The sequence below is a fragment of the Brassica napus genome, chromosome A4 (genome assembly GCF_020379485.1).
Source record: "Brassica napus cultivar Da-Ae chromosome A4, Da-Ae, whole genome shotgun sequence".
NCBI lineage: Eukaryota > Viridiplantae > Streptophyta > Magnoliopsida > Brassicales > Brassicaceae > Brassica > Brassica napus.
In genome coordinates this window covers 5,252,873-5,272,398 of record NC_063437.1, presented here as the reverse complement: position 1 = coordinate 5,272,398, position 19,526 = coordinate 5,252,873, and the positions used below count along the sequence as shown (strand labels likewise).

The 19,526-nt window shown below is 32.5% G+C and overlaps 2 protein-coding genes across 2 annotated transcripts; both read left to right on the top strand.

Annotated features, from left to right (window-relative positions):
- The first annotated feature begins 6,627 nt into the window (after positions 1-6,627).
- Positions 6,628-11,065, top strand: LOC106381666 (protein transport protein SEC23-like). The gene is made up of 12 exons (XM_048778059.1): positions 6,628-7,601; positions 7,676-7,849; positions 7,963-8,124; positions 8,232-8,374; positions 8,577-8,652; positions 8,770-8,939; positions 9,061-9,142; positions 9,315-9,392; positions 9,853-10,014; positions 10,119-10,382; positions 10,489-10,593; positions 10,688-11,065. Exons 1-12 carry the CDS (start codon positions 6,846-6,848, stop codon positions 10,832-10,834), a joined length of 2,319 nt encoding a protein of 772 aa, XP_048634016.1. The 5' UTR covers positions 6,628-6,845; the 3' UTR covers positions 10,835-11,065.
- A 4,606-nt stretch (positions 11,066-15,671) lies between these two features.
- On the top strand, positions 15,672-18,840 carry LOC125608137. Its single transcript, XM_048778083.1, has 2 exons — positions 15,672-15,914; positions 18,376-18,840. The coding sequence occupies exons 1-2, from the start codon at positions 15,672-15,674 to the stop codon at positions 18,838-18,840; spliced, it is 708 nt and encodes a 235-aa protein (XP_048634040.1).
- Positions 18,841-19,526: the final 686 nt, after the last annotated feature.

Genomic DNA, 19,526 nt, shown 5'->3' with positions numbered 1-19,526 from the left:
AACATAGCAAAATGATATCTCATTAGAATATAAACTATATTAAGCAAGAGTGTCTTGTTCTGATCTGCTGCCATGCTGGTCTCTGTCTTCGTTCTCACATTAACCACTGTTTTTGGTACATGGTTATCAGATTGGCAACAAGCATCTTCCATGGCGGCATTTGTGTCCACAGAAGACTGCTTCTCTATAGATTGACCATCAAATGATTTAGGATGTGAATTGTTGTGTCTTTCCTCCTTAAGTGTTTGTAGGAGTGAATGTATACTCTATACTATGTTCACATCATGATTGATCCTCTTGGAAGCTGGAGATGATTGCAAATCCACTTGAGCACAAAGCCTATCAACAGCAGCCTCATCAATTTCAATCTCAACATCTCCGTCATCATCTTCATGAGGCAAGAACTTTGGATGCCCCAGATCAAAACTTCTTAATATATTCATACTTCTACATATATTCCATGCAGTCGAATAAGCTACATTTGGATTGGTTGGTTTATGTCTATCATCCTTCATCCTTTGTAGTTCATCCAGTAAAAGTCATATTCAAATTCATATTTATAACTTATGAAATATGTCTGAGAACGCGTACCCTCAGCTCGCTTATTACTTCACGTAAGACTTTGACATCATCTTGCATCACTTCATTGACAACAGCCTTCTTCTGTATTGATTTTGCACGCTGAGCAAATTTTAAGGTGCTTAAGGTTTTGCTCTTGCAACTGCAATTTTCAGTGCATACTTGAAACATTATATTACAGTTAATGGAATATAAATGATTGCTGAAGTAGAATGGTTAACTTTGCATTCCCACCAAGAGAATCTTGCAAAAAAAATGTCAACCTGGAATCCCTATAAGGTATGTGCTTTGCTTCCCTGATTGAGAAATCTCTACAAGGATGTTTATCAAGTTCCTGGACGTAAATGTATATGGTAAGTATTGGACTTTTGCAAATCTCCATTCTACCACCAGTTTTCGAAATTATCCTTAAGTGTCCGCAAATTATCATCAAAACTTGATTTCTAGTGCCTACCACAGTATCAGAAACAAGGAGACACTAAAGCAGCATAAGCTACACTACGACCATCAGTTTTTACATCATGTTCCATTATCCCAAAATGTCAGTTAACATTAAAAAATAGCTTTCTGGTGCATTCTAGTATCAAGAAATGAATCTGCCATTCTTGATAAACCCGAAATGTAACACACACATACACGTATATATATACAAGTTAATTTTTGAATCATAACCTAGCTGTGAGAGCAATCGATTGATATTTCCTGTTTTATGAAATTATGACATTTTTACAAAATTTTGAAAGAGAAAATGATAGATATAAAACAATTAAGAACTATAAATATATATTAATAATATTACTCATTTTTATAGCTTAACTAACTTTATTATAATTGTTTTGTGTAATTTATCTTGCTAATAATTTGGTCATTATAATCAGTTTAAATTTGTTGTTTACAATTAGTGTGAGGCATTTTTCTTCAGATATTATATATTTTGAATTTTTTTGATAATTTTTTCTTATTATATTTGTTGTATTCTATGTAATTATTTTCATTGTATATATATATATATATTATGTAACGGCTAATAATTGAATTATTATGTTAATTAAATAAATGATACAACTATTATTTATGAAATATAAATAAAATAATCCGTTAATTTAATTAATCTGTCGTTTATTGAAATTCTTTTTGTAGTATCTAAACCTGCAAAAATAAGCTATATTTATTTCCATTGTTTTATAAATTATTTGATTTTTTTGATTATTTAATTTATCCAAATAATTTGAAAGAAGATTGTTAAAAATTATTTAAAAATGAGATTTAATATTTTATATTGTTTGGAAACATGGATAGTAATATAAAGAAAGTAATATTAGAGATTTAAAGTAGGTTTAACTATAAAGTACAAAAGGTGTATTTAATTTAAAAACTTACAAAAGAAGGTTAAGTCCAAAGGTATGATTATGTTTTAATAAAATAGACTAGATTTTGACCCTCGCTTTCATAGCGCGAAATTATTTTCGAAACAAACCAAATTTATATGATATAAATTTGCATTTTTGATTATGTACTTACATTTAAATGTTACATATGAAACATTATATTCAGTGTTCTGGAACACGATCTGGACCATCGGTTAAACCGACAAAACCGATGACTCTATACATAACCCGTTTTTTATATTTAAATTTTTATATTTAAAGTATTCTAATTTATGAATGTTTAGATGAATTGTTGATATATTATGAATGTGGTGCTCAAATTTTACAAAATTTAACCATACAAATTTTTAGTCAAACTAATTTATCATTTTGTTGTAAGCGTAATGGATCAATATTTGAGAAGATACATACTCAAATAGAAATAGATTTGAGCATCAACGAATCTTGTGGAGTTATTACAATTTAGTGATTTAAGTTTGAAATAAATATAATTGCTTATTTTGTTGTAAGCGTAATGGATCAATATTTGAAAAGATACATACTCAAATAGAAATAGATTTGAGCATCAACGAATCTTGTGGAGTTATTACAATTTAGTGATTTAAGTTTGAAATAAATATAATTGCTTATTTATTTATTTAGTTTACTTTATTGTTCACATGTTACTAGAATTTTTTTGATGTTTTGTTTTTGGTTTATTTTAAATTTTAAATTTAATTTCATTATTCATATTAAATTTTAAAATATTTATTAGTTTTCATTTTTTTATATATTTTTATTATATCTAATAATAATGTTTATTACTCCTTCTGTTTTTAAATAATACATATTTTAGATTTTTCACAAATATTAAGAACAATTTATTTAACTATCAATGCATTAATTTTTAAAATTATAACAATTTCCCATAAATTTAAACCAAAGGCAATCCAATAAATCCAAAATTGTTAATTAACATTTTTTTAACTTTAGAAATTCATTATTAAAAACAACATAGAAAATCTAAAACATTGATCTTTTAGAAACATGTAAAAAGTGCTAGAACATCCATTATTTAGAGATGAAGGGAGTATTAGATTTTGACCCACACTTTCACTTTAAGGCGCGAGATGTGATTTTATTCAAAACATTATTTACAGATAGAAATCTTATACATATGTATCTTTTTTATAAAAAAAACATTTATTTTTAAAGTATATATAATAAAATGAAAATTTACTTGAATATAATTTTATGAGATAATTCATTTATATAACCTGCCTCATATCAAATTTACTTATTTTTTAAAACTTCAAATTATAGTACAATGTTTTTTTTAACTTTTATATTGGTAAAAATTTGTTTTATTGTTTTTTTCAGAATTATTATACAAATTAAATATTATCATTCTACACGTCTCGTACTTGATAAATATATTAAATTATTTTTAGTATTTTAATTTAAATATGTATATTAACTTATGAAATTATTTATTAGTTTATATATCATACTTTAATATTGTTTTAATTAGTTGAAGTATGTTGTAAAATTCATGAATATATTTTATTCTGTTATTTTATTTTATAATTTATAAAATAATTAATAAATGGATTAAGTTACTTTATATTTATTATTTAGTGTAGTAATTTAATTATGAATATAAATAATGTATATATAAATATTATAGAAATTATATTTCTTATTATATAAATGAAAAATTAATTAGTATTCGTTTTAAATTATAGTTAATATTAATTATGAATTTTCTTATTTAAAAGTAAATGTTAAAAAGAAATGTATATTTACATTTTAAATAAAAGATATAAAAGATATTATTAAAATATAATCTTAGGAAAAGATACTTAAGAATATATTTTTAGATATATTATTTTGAAAATATTTAAATAATTGACTAGATATAGTATATATTTAATAATAACTAAGTTAGCTCTAGGAGAATAAATAAAAATTAAATAAATGTAATGATCCAACATAGACTACTTGCAAGTAGATAAATATTGTCAGTGACAAAAAAAATAGATAAATATTGTTTTTGTTTTAATAGTATTGATGATCTTCTCCTACCTTTTTGTTTGAGTCTCGAGTCGCAAATATATTATGTTTGACCGGGAGCTTATGGTTAAGTGGTAAAGGGAAGGACTTGGAATGTTACCACATTTCAGATTCGATTCATTTGTCATGCGAAACTAAGTCACATTTTCCTGGTCACCTTACACAGATATGGGCTACCGCATTTCGGCCCATTTGAATACCCGGAAGATGGTCTATCTGCGGGCTTCACCTTCCACATGGGAGTTAAGTATGTGTTTTTAATAGAACCGGATTTAATCCTTTTCAGTTACAAAAAAAATATTATGTTTGACTGTTTTCATTCAAGGTGGTTATGAAGTGCAAATGTTGTTTTTTTTGGTATTGTGTATTAGCTCTTTAGAAGGTGGACATTGGAACATGTCTTGGAGGAAAGGATTAAAGTAACTAATCTTATTGCTAAAAGTGTTACTAAAGATCACCAGTTTCAGTCGTATGTAGCTTTAGGAGGTATGTGTTAGCCTCGTCCATTGCTTCACGGGGTCCATATTGGCTCCATCTTTTGCTGAGTAAAGAAGCAGGTGCTTTACTCTCTTCTTGCAACTTTCATTTTCGTTGTTTATTTGAGTCAAAACCTCCATTCTTGAATCACGACAATCTGTTACGTGGCCTATTTAGTGGCAATTAGATTAATGGGCTGGGTCAAAAGTCTTTACCCTAATCTAGTAGTAACTAGTATATATAGAAGTGTAAGAACGAGCGAGGGGTTATCTAGAAAGGAAAATTGCTACAAATATCATATTCATAGCACCACTTTTCATGTTTACACTAATCAATTTTACCCTTATTTTTAATGAATAGTAAAAGACACTTATACCTTTATTTTTAATGAATGGTAAAAAACACTTATACCCATAAGGTTAACTAATCTAAACTTAGGATTTAGAGTTGAGAGGTGGGGTAGGATTTTTGGAATATGAAAGATTCTAATAAATATATAAATAAAAACTTAAAAATATAAAAAAATTTAAAAATAGTTTCAAACATAATTTTCGATTTTCAAAAATAAATTTTGAAAAAAAAATAGTGAAAAAAAATTCTAAAAAAAAATTATAAAAAAGTTCGAATTTGAAAAAGTATAATTCGAATAAAAAAATTATTTTTTATTATTTATTATTTTTATTTATTTAAATAATGATTTATTATATATATATATATATATATATATATATATATAGATAACAAGGATATAATAGTCTTTTGTCACTTAATGAACAATGTATTTTTGAAAATGTTCTTTAAGTGTGGTAAAGATAAAAAGTGGTACCTTGAAAGTGGTAAACATAAAACTTCCCCATCTAGAAATTAGATCACTCATGATCATGGAGAGGTGAGAGTACTCTCTAGCAATTCTCTCAAAATAAGTTTGTAAACACTTTTATTATCAATATTATCAGTATTTCTATTGTTCAATCACTGTTTGTTGGATTTGATACGTTTCACGTATCACAATCCCAGGTGCATCGTCTTTACTGGTCACATATACATCAGATGTCTGAACAACACACCACATAAAGATTATACATATATGTGTGGATACAATCACCTTCTGATGCCCCAAATACAACAAACACAAAGTCTGTATAGAGAGAGAAAAAGAGAAGGTTACTGTGTCATTTGTTTGGATTTGTTTTTTCCTGAAAGCGGAATCAGCCATTGATCTGATTGATAAGCTAGAAGAAAATGTATATAAGATCTAGAGAGTGTTACAAAAAAAGATCTAGAGAGAGAAGAAGAAAATGATGATGATGATGACAATACTGCTGCTAGTACTTCTCAAACTCTTTTTGTTTAGTGGCTTGTGGAACGAACAACACACATGTTGAATAATCCGGCATGGCTCTGCCATGGAAAACAATGACAGTACCAAGGTCATAGGAAAAATTCAATCTTTACATGCAAGATCGGAGACTGTTAAAGAGTAGAATCTGAGATCACTTGTTTGGAAGTTGCATCGAAGCTGAGTGGACTTCCCTCACCCTCTAGTGAGCTGTGTACCTTACATTGGTGTTTCCTCGGCCTCATATATAATTCTGGCACCTTCATTGTTATATCCGACCAACTTTGTTGTTAATTGATCGTCATTCACGGTATAGTCAACCCGATCTCTCATGTCAGCCGGAGCTCCAGCAGATAGTGTTAAGTTTTTACGAAATCAAAAGAATTTCGGTTGGAAGAATCCAAATTTGATGTCCATCGATGAAGTCTATCAAATATTTGTACTCCTTTTTTTCGTCGGCATAATGACGCTTTTAAAAATCCAAAATCGCTATATTACAAAGGTGTTGGACAAAACATGTTTTTGAAGAATTATGTTTAAGAAATGAAAAAAAAAACCAAAGAGAAAAATTTAAAAGAGCGAAATTAATTCCAAAGAAGCTATATTGGTGTATGTGTAGAAATGTATATGAAGATATAGATATTAAAAATTAAAAAAAAAATGTTTTGCTTATATGTAATAATAAGATGAGGTGGCAAATTGATTGGGTAAGGATATTTTAGGTGATGTGGACATAATAAATTTAGTCCATTTTATTTAATATATAAATTTTGTTAGTGGTTCGAGCATTTCTTTCTTCAATAATTTGATTTGGTTTCATTCTTGGTCGATTCGCTAATTTTGCTAGCTACATCGGTTCGGTTGGATGTGATGGTATAAAAAGCAAAAAAAAACTTCGACCCCAAACCCGAACGTAAACAAAAACAATCAGATCCATCCATCAAAGGGTTTGAGAAGAGAGCTTCCTTCACAGTCGTGATTCCAAACTCCACAATTCGATTCCCGATCTGATGGCAGAGATGGATCCCGAAGGCATGGACGGAGTTCGCATGACCTGGAACGTGTGGCCTCGCACCAAGGTCGAAGCCAGCAAGTGCGTGATCCCACTCGCCGCCTCCATCTCCCCGATCCGTCGCCACTCCGACATCCCTTCTCTCCCTTACGCTCCCCTCAAATGCCGAACCTGCGTCTCCGTCCTCAACGCCTTCGCTCGCGTCGATTTCGCCGCCAAGATCTGGATCTGCCCTTTCTGCTTCCAGCGCAACCCTTTCCCTCCTCACTACCACATGATCTCCGACACCAATCTCCCCGGCGAGCTTTACCCTCAGTACTCCACCGTTGAGTACGCGCTTCCTTCCACCGCCGGCCAGTTCGATCCCAGAACCGGCGCTGCTCCGCCTCACACGCCTCCTCCTGTGTTCGTGTTTGTTCTCGACACGTGTATGATCGAGGAGGAGTTGGGGTTCGCTAAATCCGCGCTTAAGCAGGCGATCGGGTTGCTTCCGGAGAATGCTTTGGTGGGGTTTGTGTCTTTTGGCACTCAGGCTCATGTCCATGAGTTGGGGTTCTCGGAGATGTCTAAAGTCTTTGTCTTTAAAGGGAACAAAGAAGTCTCCAAGGATCAGGTTTTGGATCAGTTGGGGCTTTCTTCCAGGAGAGCTCCCACGTCTGGGTTTCCCAAAGGAGCGCAAAATGGGTTACAGAGTGCTGCTGGTGTCAACAGGTTCTTGCTGCCTGCCTCGGATTGTGAATACACTCTGGACTTGGTAAGCTGTGGTCAATAGATTTCTGCTGTTAAATGATTATATGTTTGTGACGTGGATTGATGTTTGGTATGCAGCTTTTGGATGAGCTGCAAACAGACCAGTGGCCTGTTCAGCCAGGTCATCGTCCCCAACGGTGCACTGGTGTGGCGTTGAGTGTTGCTGCTGGATTGCTTGGAGCTTGCTTGCCTGGAACCGGGGCAAGAATCGTTGCTTTGGTCGGAGGTCCATGTACTGAGGGCCCTGGAACGGTTAGAGCTTGTTGATTCCTTAGATGATGGCACTGTCAAGTTTCATCACACCTTATATCCGAGCAATGTTTGATATAGCCTGAATGATAATTTTGTTCTTTCTGTCTTTTCAGATTATCTCAAAAGATTTGTCAGATCCTGTGCGGTCTCACAAAGATCTAGATAAAGATGCTGCCCCTTACTATAAGAAAGCTGTCAAGTTTTATGATAGTATTGCAAAGCAGCTGGTCGCTCAGGGTCATGTGTTAGACCTTTTCGCTTCCGCACTCGATCAGGTATTAATGTGTCGTGGTTTTTGTTTGCGTGATGCCCAATCATTACTCATCACATAATTTGATACCTAACTATAACTGTCTCTGCTGTTGCATTTTGGTATAGTTAGGTTGGGGTTGCTGAAATGAAAGTTGCAGTTGAAAGTACCGGTGGACTTGTTGTTCTATCTGAAAGTTTTGGGCATTCCGTTTTTAAAGATTCCTTCAAACGGGTGTTTGAAGATGGCGAGCAGTCTCTTGGCCTCTGCTTTAAGTTGGTTTCTTCTCTGCTTCTATGCCAATACTTTGCTATAATTCTTCTGTTAGTTGGTGCAGCATGATAATGATTATTTTGGCAATTCAAGATCTTATATTGCGGAACATGAATACATTATTCATAATATTGCTTTTATGCTACGATAATATATATGTTGAATCCTTATAGTTTGAACTGACTACGAACCTTTCATTTTCAGTGGGACGCTTGAGATCAATTGCTCAAAAGATATCAAAATTCAAGGGGCTATCGGGCCTTGCTCATCATTAGAAAAAGTTATATCCTGAGTGCTTGGAAATCATTTTTTCAAGATGTTTCGTTTGTGCTTTGTAAATGAATAATGCTATCTGATGTTAATTGATTTTAATTTATTTTCTTTTGGAGCCTTGCAGAAAGGTCCCAGTGTTGCCGACACAGTCATTGGAGAGGGGAATACCAATGCTTGGAAGTTATGTGGCCTCGACAAGAGTACTTGCTTGACTGTATTCTTTGATCTATCCTCAACCGGGTCAAATGCTCCTGGAACCGTAAATCCTCAGTTTTATTTGCAGTTTGTTACAAGGTATTCTGAGAGCTCTTGTTTGTCTCGGTTTCTTCCTTCATTTTTTGTCTCGACCCTTTTGTCTTTCTGCACTATGTTACTACTTTACGCATTGGATTTACTGTTGTTGACTGGATTGCAGTTACCAAAACCCTGAAGGTCAAACATTGCTTAGGGTTACAACAATAACCAGACAGTGGGTAGATACTGCTGTGAGCACAGAGGTTCGTCGTTGTCGTACTTTCTGCATAACTTGCATTTTATTCTTATTACTATCAATGATAATTGTGGCTTAGGGTTATGTGCCTCATGTAAATGTATTGTTGTGTTTTAATATCCCAACGGTCTCTAGCAAAGCTAATATTTTGTTACAACGGTTGCGATATACATTCTCAGGAACTTGTGCAAGGCTTTGATCAAGAAACTGCTGCTGTGGTCATGGCAAGATTAGCTTCCTTTAAAATGGAAACAGAGGTACATTGCATCATCTCCTAGCCAAATTTATATGTTGGGTTGACCAAAAGTTTTTATTGTTGCTTTTGGGGTAAGAGGTTTAGCGCGATGGGCCTTTGATGACTAAAACTTCGTCTCCTGGCCAAATTTTATCTACTAGGAGTCTAGGACCTTTGGTTAAGTGTTCATCTATATGTTCAAAGCAAGTCCATTTTAGTTGTCACACAACTGAACCCGTAGATTAAAAATAATCCTAAATCAGATTGTCCCCTGAGAAAACGCCAAAGACTTCGTCCCTGTAGCATCTTTATTGATGAACCATCTTTCGTCTCTTTATAACTAGAATTTGTGTATCTGTTAGGCTCATAGTAAAACTGCTAAGCAATTCGTCTTATTGAAGTACTTCATTTAGCTTTGACTAGTTGTATCGTTATAATAGTGTGTCTTACATATACAATTTATCTGTCATGTAATACTTCAGGAAGGATTTGATGCTACGAGATGGCTAGATCGGACTCTCATTCGTCTGTGTTCGAAATTCGGTGACTATAGAAAGGATGACCCAACCTCGTTTACACTGAATCCGTATTTTTCATTGTTCCCTCAATTCATGTTTAACCTGCGGAGGTCACAGTTTGTCCAGGTAGACTAACTGTTTTTAAATTCATGATTCTCTGCGTTACGTGATTGGCCTATATAGCTGAATGAATCGTTAATTCTCTTTTGTGGTGTTGGAACGTGTGGCAGGTCTTTAACAATAGTCCAGATGAAACTGCATACTTCCGCATGTTACTAAACCGGGAGAATATTTCAAATGCAACGGTCATGATCCAACCATCGCTGACATCATATACATTCAGTTCACCACCTCAGCCAGCTTTGCTGGATGTGGCTTCCATTGCAGCCGACAGAATTCTTCTGTTAGATGCATATTTTAGTGTTGTTGTCTTCCATGGAATGACTATAGCACAGTGGCGAAACATGGGTTATCATGAGCAGCCTGAACATGAGGTAACACACACTTAGAAATTGTAATTGTTTGTTTAGCTGCGTAATCTTTTCACACTTGCTTACACTATCATTTATATGTTCCTAAATCTCTGATGTCTCTTGTCAGGCCTTTGCTCAGCTATTGCAAGCTCCCCAAGAGGATTCCCAGATGATAGTCCGGGAGCGTTTCCCTGTCCCGAGATTAGTTGTGTGTGATCAACATGGATCTCAGGTCAGCAAATCACATTTGTTTGTTTAATTTTTTGTCATCTCGATAGTGATGATTTCATATGATTTTTATCCATTAACACCACTCACTTTCACAGGCAAGGTTTTTATTGGCAAAGCTGAATCCATCAGCGACTTATAACAGTGCAAACGAGATGTCAGCTGGGTCTGATGTAATCTTCACTGACGACGTGAGCCTGCAAGTCTTTTTTGAGCATCTCCAGAAACTGGCTGTGCAATCCTGAGAGAAGCAGTCACAGTCCAGTCCCGGTTTTTGTTTAAATTATACATGTCTTCCTTACCAGAGTTCCTTACTATCCGTTTGTACCAATTTAGAGCTCTTTTGTTTGCTTTCTTCTTATATCAACTCGTTTGATTTTCTGTCATCTTGGTCTCACCTAAAATACATCTTTTGGAACGCATAGTTATTTGCATTGGGGTTTGTCTGGAGTAAAAAGAATGACTCTTTATTTCAACTTTTTTCTTTTGGGTTTTGAATCATATGATTTTGAGCTGTGAACCCAAATAAAACTGCATTATTGGGTGACGTAGTCTTTCTTTTATACCTCATTGCAAACTCTTATATGGACAACAATTACCTTTGTCTGTCTACTTGAATATATCTTTGGATAAAAGATTTTGAAATCCCAAAATTAATTTTAGGCTTCCAACTCTATGTGACCAAAAGATATGGACACGATTGCATGGAGGGCAAAGCGTACCAACACATACCATTTTGTATTAATCATACTATTGTCATCTCTGCAAATACTCTAGTAGAAATAATCCCTTTTACAAGGTATGGGATGAATGTAGAATAATAAGCTGAATGATTTATACAAATATACCTTTTACCGTAGCAAGGTTAACATTTTCTAATAAAGATTTTTTTTCATTTTACTTTAGTTGGTGGTGAATTTTGAGAATGTTTTATTTTGCTTTACCGAAATACAAAGGTGAATATTTATAAAACAGTAGATTGAATGATTCTGTGCTGATTCTCTCACAAAAAAGGCGCGAGTGTGAGGCTATTTGTTAGTAAGGATTTTCAGGATAATCGTACTAACGCCTCAACATGACTAGTTTCTGTGGGTTTTAGTTGACAAAAAAAAAACAAGACCAAATGATTTCCTCTTTTTACCAGTGTAAAGTATGTTCTTAAGATTCTCTTTTACCTTTTGATCAAAAAAAAAAAGATTCTCTTTTACCTTTTAACGTAGTATAAGGTGAGGGATTATTAGAAAAAAATACCGTCACAGCACACTGTGTGTGATTTGTGTAACCCACCTCTATTTTTATCTCTATATTTTCTTCTAAAATAGAGAAACTCTATTATAGAGGTGGATTTGCTCCAATGTACTCCCTCCGTTCCTAAATAATCCATGTTTTAGAAAAATATTTTGTTTCTAAAAGATCCATATTTTACATTTTCAATGTATGTAATAATGGCAAATTGTACACTTCAAAAATATTAATTGTGTTTACTGAATTTTGATTGGTTAAAAATCATAGGAAATAGCTAAACACAGAAAATCATACATTTATTATCAAAATTTTAAGTGTTTTCTTAAAAAGTGTGAAAATTCTAAAACATGGATTATTTAGGAACAGAGGGAGTATGTCTCTATAATAGAGTTTCTCTATTTATAGGGGAAAATATAAAAATTTGTTATTTTCATCTATAAATATAAAGGTAAAAAGTAAGATTCCTCTATATTTTCCTCTAAAATAGAGAAACTCTATTATAGAGGCATACATTGGAGCAAATCCACTCCTATAATAGAAATCTCTATTTTAGAAGAAAATATAGAGATATACATTGGAGATGCTCTTATACCCTACAATTTTGTTTTTTTTTTTTTTGCTAAAACACCCTACAATTTTGTTTTAGTCTATTAGCTAGTTACTTCTTTTTCCCGACTAAATTGTTGGTTTTCTTTTTTTTTTTCTTTTTTTTTCCTTTATGTTTCAAATTTTATAAACGTAAAATAAAAATCACTTTCCCAATTTTGTCTCTCAAATCCCTAACTCTTTTGGAACTTCATCCTCTATCACTCATAAATTCCGTGATTTAAAGTTACACATCCTTATTGATTCCGTACGCTTCCACCATTACAACAACCCCTCTTTGTATCGTGATCCGTAGAACATTACTATGCACATGAGCCGAGCTCCCCACCGCAACAGAACAGATTCCGACACGCAAAAAAGTCAGTGAGTTCCTTGATCTGTTTTTTTAACAGATTCCGATAGATCGAGTGGATGAGGAGGTGGTGGATACAATGGAGGTAAAGGTTTTGGTGACGGCGATGGTGGATACAATCAGTGGCAGAGTCAGCGAAAAATTTCATTGGGGGAAAATAAATAATTATAAATAAAATTAGTATTAAATAATTAAATTATTTTATAAATGCATCTTTGTCAACTCTATAAATTCATGGGAAAATTGTCAAAAGAGAACAAAAAAATAAGGTTGTTGTCCCCTTAGTATAAAACCAACATGAAATTGTCTCAATAGTATAAATTTTTTCATAATCCCAAAACTAACCCTATATTTAATCTAACTAAACACAATTTAAAAGTTAATTTGAATTTTTTTTAAAAAGTTAATGGAAAAAAGTAGGGGTGTTCAATCCGGATATCGGTTCGGTTTCGGTTCGGTTTTTTTCGGTTTTCGGTATTTCGGTTAGTAAAATATAACTACCATTCTAAATCCATATTTACTTCGGTTCGGTTCGGTTTATATACCGTCGGTTTTCGGTTTATTCGGTTTTATACCAAAAAACATAATTATTTTGTTTGAGATAATATTATATGAATTTTAGAGTCATATTGTCAACACAGTCATTTATTAAAAATATATTATATGTTCAAATAAATGAACAAAAAAGTAAAATATTTCTACCATCAAATAAAATAATCAAATCTATAACTAAAATCAAAGTTTGAAATTTTGAAAATAAAAATATGAAACAAAACAGAAACATGAAAGAAAAGTTTTTCCACTCTTTCATATTTAGTGTTCATTAAAGTCATGCTTTTTCAATTGAAATTTTTCCATTAATTATTGTCCATCAAATTTATAATCTTCATATTAATTTAGGAAGACTAAAATAAATCAAAAAGATCAAAAAAAAGACTTAGAAAATAAAATGTATGAATTGCGATGTATTGTTATTTAGTTATAGTTCAAGTGTTTTACAAATTAAGGTTTTTTATTACTATAAAATTATGGTAATAGTTATTAACACAAATTTAACTTATGTAACAAATAGATTTTCATGTATTGTTATAAAATAGATACATATTTACATGTTTCTACTTTTAATCGGTTTTGTTCGGTTTATTCGGTTTAATCGGTTATATACCAAACCATATCCAAATCCTACGGTTTTTATAAAATTATATCCATTCGGTTTATATGGTATATACCAAAACCAAACCATATTGTCTATTTCGGTTCGGTTCGGTTCGGTTTTACCATATTGAACAGCCCTAGAAAAAAGGAAAAAAAAACATTTGAAAGGCAATCGAAAAAAAAGGGGGTATAGATATGCATCATAGAGAACAAGAGTTAGTGAGAAGAATCAAAAGAAAAATTATGGAAAAACCATAGATTGATGAATAAGAGAAGGGAGAATCGTTTATTTTTTTAATTTTTTCAAGTAAAATCGACCATAAAACGTTTTAGGAAGTTAGAATATTTTTAGGAGATTTTTAGAATATTTCCTTAACTGAAATTTCATTAATTTTCGCAAAAAATCAGGTATTCTTATCCGTAGAAGGCGACTTCTAAAAGTTTAGAAGACTGATAAAAATTCTGAATACACTTTCTACTTTGAGTAGACGTAAGAGTACATTGTAGAAAACGCATTCCCCGAAATTTAGAATACTTTACAAAAGTAGAAGATGCATTCGGAAAGAAAGTGGATACCTTTATGATTAGTAGAATGCACATTCCTTTTTTTTAGAAATTTAGAAAATAGTAGAATTGGCGTTCTAAAAGAAGTAGATGAACATATTTATTTTAGAAATCGTTTTCTACTATACCATTTTTTGTAGAATACGCATTCTACTTTTAGTAGAACGTATTTTAAAAATCTTATTTACCAAGTTTTTGAACAAAAGAAAATTACCAGCTTGTGTATATGGATGTTTTATTAATTGTTTATATTTTTAATAATTTTTTTGATTAACAAAATTATTTATTTCATTAGTTTTCAGAAATACAAAGGGTAAAAAGGAGAAAAAATGGACAAAATTGGTTTTATACCAAAGGGACAACAACCTTGGTTTTTTGTTCTCTTTTAACAATTTTCCCATTCATTATAAAGTTTATTTGTAAAACAGTTTTTAAAGTGTTGTTTATAATTAAAAAATAGAAGAAAATTATAAAAAAATAAAAATGTATTTTTTTTACATAAATTTAGATTATAAAAGGGATTTTCTTAATAAAAATACCCCCTCCATTTCTAAATGATCCATGTTTTAGAAAAATAATTTGTTTCTAAAAGATCAATATTTTACATTTTTAATGTATGTTATAATGTCAAATTGTAAACTTCAAAAATATTAATTATGTTTACTGAATTTTTATTGGTTAAAAGTCATAGGAAATAGCTAAACACGAAAAGTAATACATTTATTATTAAAATTTTACGTGTTTCTTAATAAGTGTGAAAACTCTAAAACATGGATTGTTCTAAAACAGAGGGAGAATGATGCTCAAAATGATGGAAAGATTAATTATTTATTTAATGTTCACTAAAACCATCAAGTAAATAATTGTTCAAGAAAGAAAATCGTTTTTTTATACAAAAATGGAAACAATGGTTTAATGTTTGCAAATCAATTAAGGCAACATCATAATGCTAACACAAATGTATTACTATTAAATGGTGTTTGAAAACGAAAATAATAGAGAAATAAACTGAGTTTATGGAATTGATTACGTTAGGGGAGGCAATAAATATTTTTTAATGGGGGCAACCGAATTTTCTTCTTAGCATTTAAGGAAATTTTTAAATTTTATGGGGGGCAACTGCCCCCTACTTACGCTATGTAGCTCCGCCCCTGGATACAATGGAGGTAAAGGTTTTGGTGAAGGTGTTGGTGGATACCGGAATAGAGATTGTAGTAGTTATGGATACAGAAGTGAATACAATGGTGGATGTGGTTACTCAGGCCGGCCATCAGGCGGAGGCGGTGATGGTTATGGATACAGAGGCGGAGACGGTCGATACGAAGATGGTAGATACAAAAGTGGATACAATGATGGTGGAAGTGGTTACTCGAGAGGAAAAAGCGGTGGTGGATAAAGTGAAGGTGAAAAATGTGAGGGTTGGTTATATATGGATATATAGAAGATGGATACGGAGGTGGTTACTCAAAAGGAAGAGGTGGTGGTGGATACAGTGGAGGTAGAAGATGTGAAGATGGAGAATATTGAGATGGTGGCTGTGGTGGAAAAGGAACAGAGAAACAAACCCAAAAAAAACAATAAAAGTACAATTAAATTTAGAAAAAAATTAATGAGCAACGCAATTGGACATATTCATGTGTGGCTCACAATGAATCTGAATATCCTATGAAAACAACTCTTATTAATTGCCTAACTATCTACTATAATAAAATAACCATTAAAAACCAACTAAATTTCTTTATTTCCAACTAGCTTTCTTCTCATTGAGTTCCGTAAAAGACATATTGGTACAAAACACACCTTGGTTTCATGAATTGTGTCCACCAAGTAAAAAGTGTTTATTTGTGAAGCAAAAGTAACAAAAGTGCCTTTTATGGTAACTCACTCATTATTTTACTCTGACTTGTAAGAAACATATTCATCAATCCATGATCATGGTGAAGTCTGCAACTATCATGTTTATTTGGTCGTATCTAATTCATTTGGACTCCCAAGTGGAAACAACATACACCGAGAAAATGAAACAGATCATTGATGAAACAGAACAACTCTCCAAACTTTCATCAACAAGAGGAATGGTGTTAGTGATACAAAATTGTGTAATAAGACAGAAAAGGAAGACAAAGCGGGCTAAACAACAGTCGCGGTGAAGAAGCGACATCAAATTGAATAGGCTTTGAACACTAGCTCAATCGCGTTGAAACGAATCGAATTACTCTCATCCTATTTATTGTTGTCCAAAAAAAGGAAAAGAAAAGGTTTATAAACAAAAAAAGTCACTTAAATAACCGGAATAGATTAGTTCAAGTTACTAACCGGTTTTATAAACCGGGATTACGAATAACGCGGAAAAAGAAAACTAAAAGCTATAAATGGTTTAACTAAGCCGGTTTGACCAAAAAAAAGTTTAACTAAACCGGAATTGGTAAATGATGTTGGGTTACATACATCGCCGACATTTAGTAAGATTTTTCTTCTTCTTTTTTTGAACAACATAATCGAAATTGTTAAAGATAAAAATAGATATGATTATCCATTAGGTTTTGTTTTATATGGACACTAAATATCTGTCCATTTTATATTATAGTTCTAAAATATCTGGTCTTTGACCGACTAAGTTTTTCTTATAAATAGGACCTTTGTAACATCGAAACTAAAGTAAGAAAAAGAAGAAAAGTTGATAATCTCTTTCTCACTTGTCGCTGTCAACTTTCCAGAGTTTATAAAATAATAAACACTCAACTCTCTTCCTCTCACGTTCAATCTCTATCTCTCTTTTTGCCATCAAACACAAATAAATATATATACTCCTCACCTTTATTTACACCACGTTATCAGCACGAATCTCTAACCAACTGAAATTTTTCAATCTAAAAATTTCTTAAACCAACTGAGGTAATGTTTAAATTTATGTATTTCAATATACTTAATTTATTTAAAATTTATTATTATTTCGGAGTGAGAGGCTGGACCTTCTCCGTCTATTTCTCGGGATGATAGGTGCTGCCTTCCCCGACTGATCGTTATGGTAGGCTATGCCCTTACGATCAGAGAAACACGTGGTAAGGTTTGCCTCTGTGAATAAAAAAAAAGGTCAAAAATGGTAGACTAAGTCTCCTCGGACCTTGAAATAAGTAAAAGTCAAAATGGTAGACCATGTCTCCTCGAACTTTGGAAAATGATCAATATGGTAGTCTATGAATCCTCGGATCATGTGGTAGACTGAGCCTCCCGATTTTATTTATGCTATTTAAATTCTTGCAATTTAAATTCCTGCAATTTAAATTTCTGCAATTTAAGTTTATGTTTTTATTTTATGCCTTTAATTTTTGCATTTAAATTATGCATTTAAATTCCCGTCTTTACTATATTTATATATTATTCTATGAATACAGTTATCATGTCGAATTTGACAAAACTCAAAATTAATGCCCTTGATATTACGGGAAATAATTATATGACCTGGGCAGTGGGTGCAAAAATGCACCTGAGAGGAAACAGGATTTTGGAAACCATCGATAGTTCAAAAACGGTGTCGGATGAGAAAAAGGCAAAAGCCATGATATTTCTACGACACCACATCCATGATGGTTTAAATGATGAATATATTACGAAAGAGGATCCTTGTGACCTCTGGAAATCTTTAAAAGAGAGGTTCGATCACCAGAAATATGTGATCTTACCGAAAGCTAAACACGAGTGGATCCATCTCCGGTTCCAGGATTATAAAAGTGTTAGTGAGTTTAATTCCGCGATGTTCGGAATTACTTCAAGGATGATGTTATGTGGAGAGAAAATAAGTGATTATGATATGATAAAAAAAAAACTCTCTCCACGTCCCATCCTGAAAATGTAATCATGTAGCAACAGTACCAGGTGAATGGATATACCCGTTACTCGGAGTTGATGCAAGTCCTCCTTGTAGCGGAGCAGAATAATCAACTCGTAACTTTAAACCATCAAGCTCGTTCCACTGGATCTGCTCCGTTCCCTGAAGCGAATGTTGTATCATCCAGTTATGATAATAGGAGAGGACGAGGTCGTGGATGTGGTGGAAACTGTTATCATGATCGTGGAAGAGGACGAAAAAGAAGATTATGTCCCTATGATGAAAGAGATAACAAGAACTTCCACGAAAATGAAAGGAATGAAAAGGGCCAGGAAGATAAAAGGCAAACAGGAAAGGTTTGCTACAGATGCGGTATGAAAGGTCATTGGGTACGTAGTTGTCGTACACCAAAACATTTAGCCGATCTGTATAGAGAATCCCAAAAGGGAAAAGAGAAAGGAAGAGGTGAAACTAACTTCATCTCTGATGAACCTGGATAATCCTTTCATGGTTTAAACGATGATACTCATCTCGACGTATCAGACTTTCTGGTTGAGCCAGAGAGTATCGATAAGTGATATAAATCGATAAGTGATATAAGTACACTGTATTATAGTATCTATATATTTTGTGGTAAGATATATGTTTCTTATGTTTCATGTTTGATAATATATGTTTTATGAATATTTTATATTCAGAAAATGCCAAATTTTGAGACTATGGATGGAAATTTGTGTTTGGCAGATAGTGCGTCAACGCACACGGTAATTAAAGATAAGAAATATTTATCCAGTCTCAAAATAAGAGATTACGCTGGAAGCGTAAGTACAATATCTGGTAATGTAAAGATTATTATGGGCTCGAGAAGAGCAAAATTTTCAATGCCAGGGGAAACGATATTTGAAATAAGTGATGCATTGTATTCCCCCAAGTCTCATAGAAACTTGTTAAGTTTTAAGGATATCCGAAGAAATGGATATCATATTGAGACTATGAGTAAAGATGGCATTGAATTTCTTTGCATTAAGTCTGAGAGGAAACATATATTGGAAGAGTTAAGAATCTGATCCTCTGGACTATATTGTACGAAAATAACCATGACTGAGTCCTACGCCGTGGTAAACATGAAGTTTACTAATACATTTAAAATTTGGCATGAGAGGCTAGCACATCCTGGTTCAGTCAT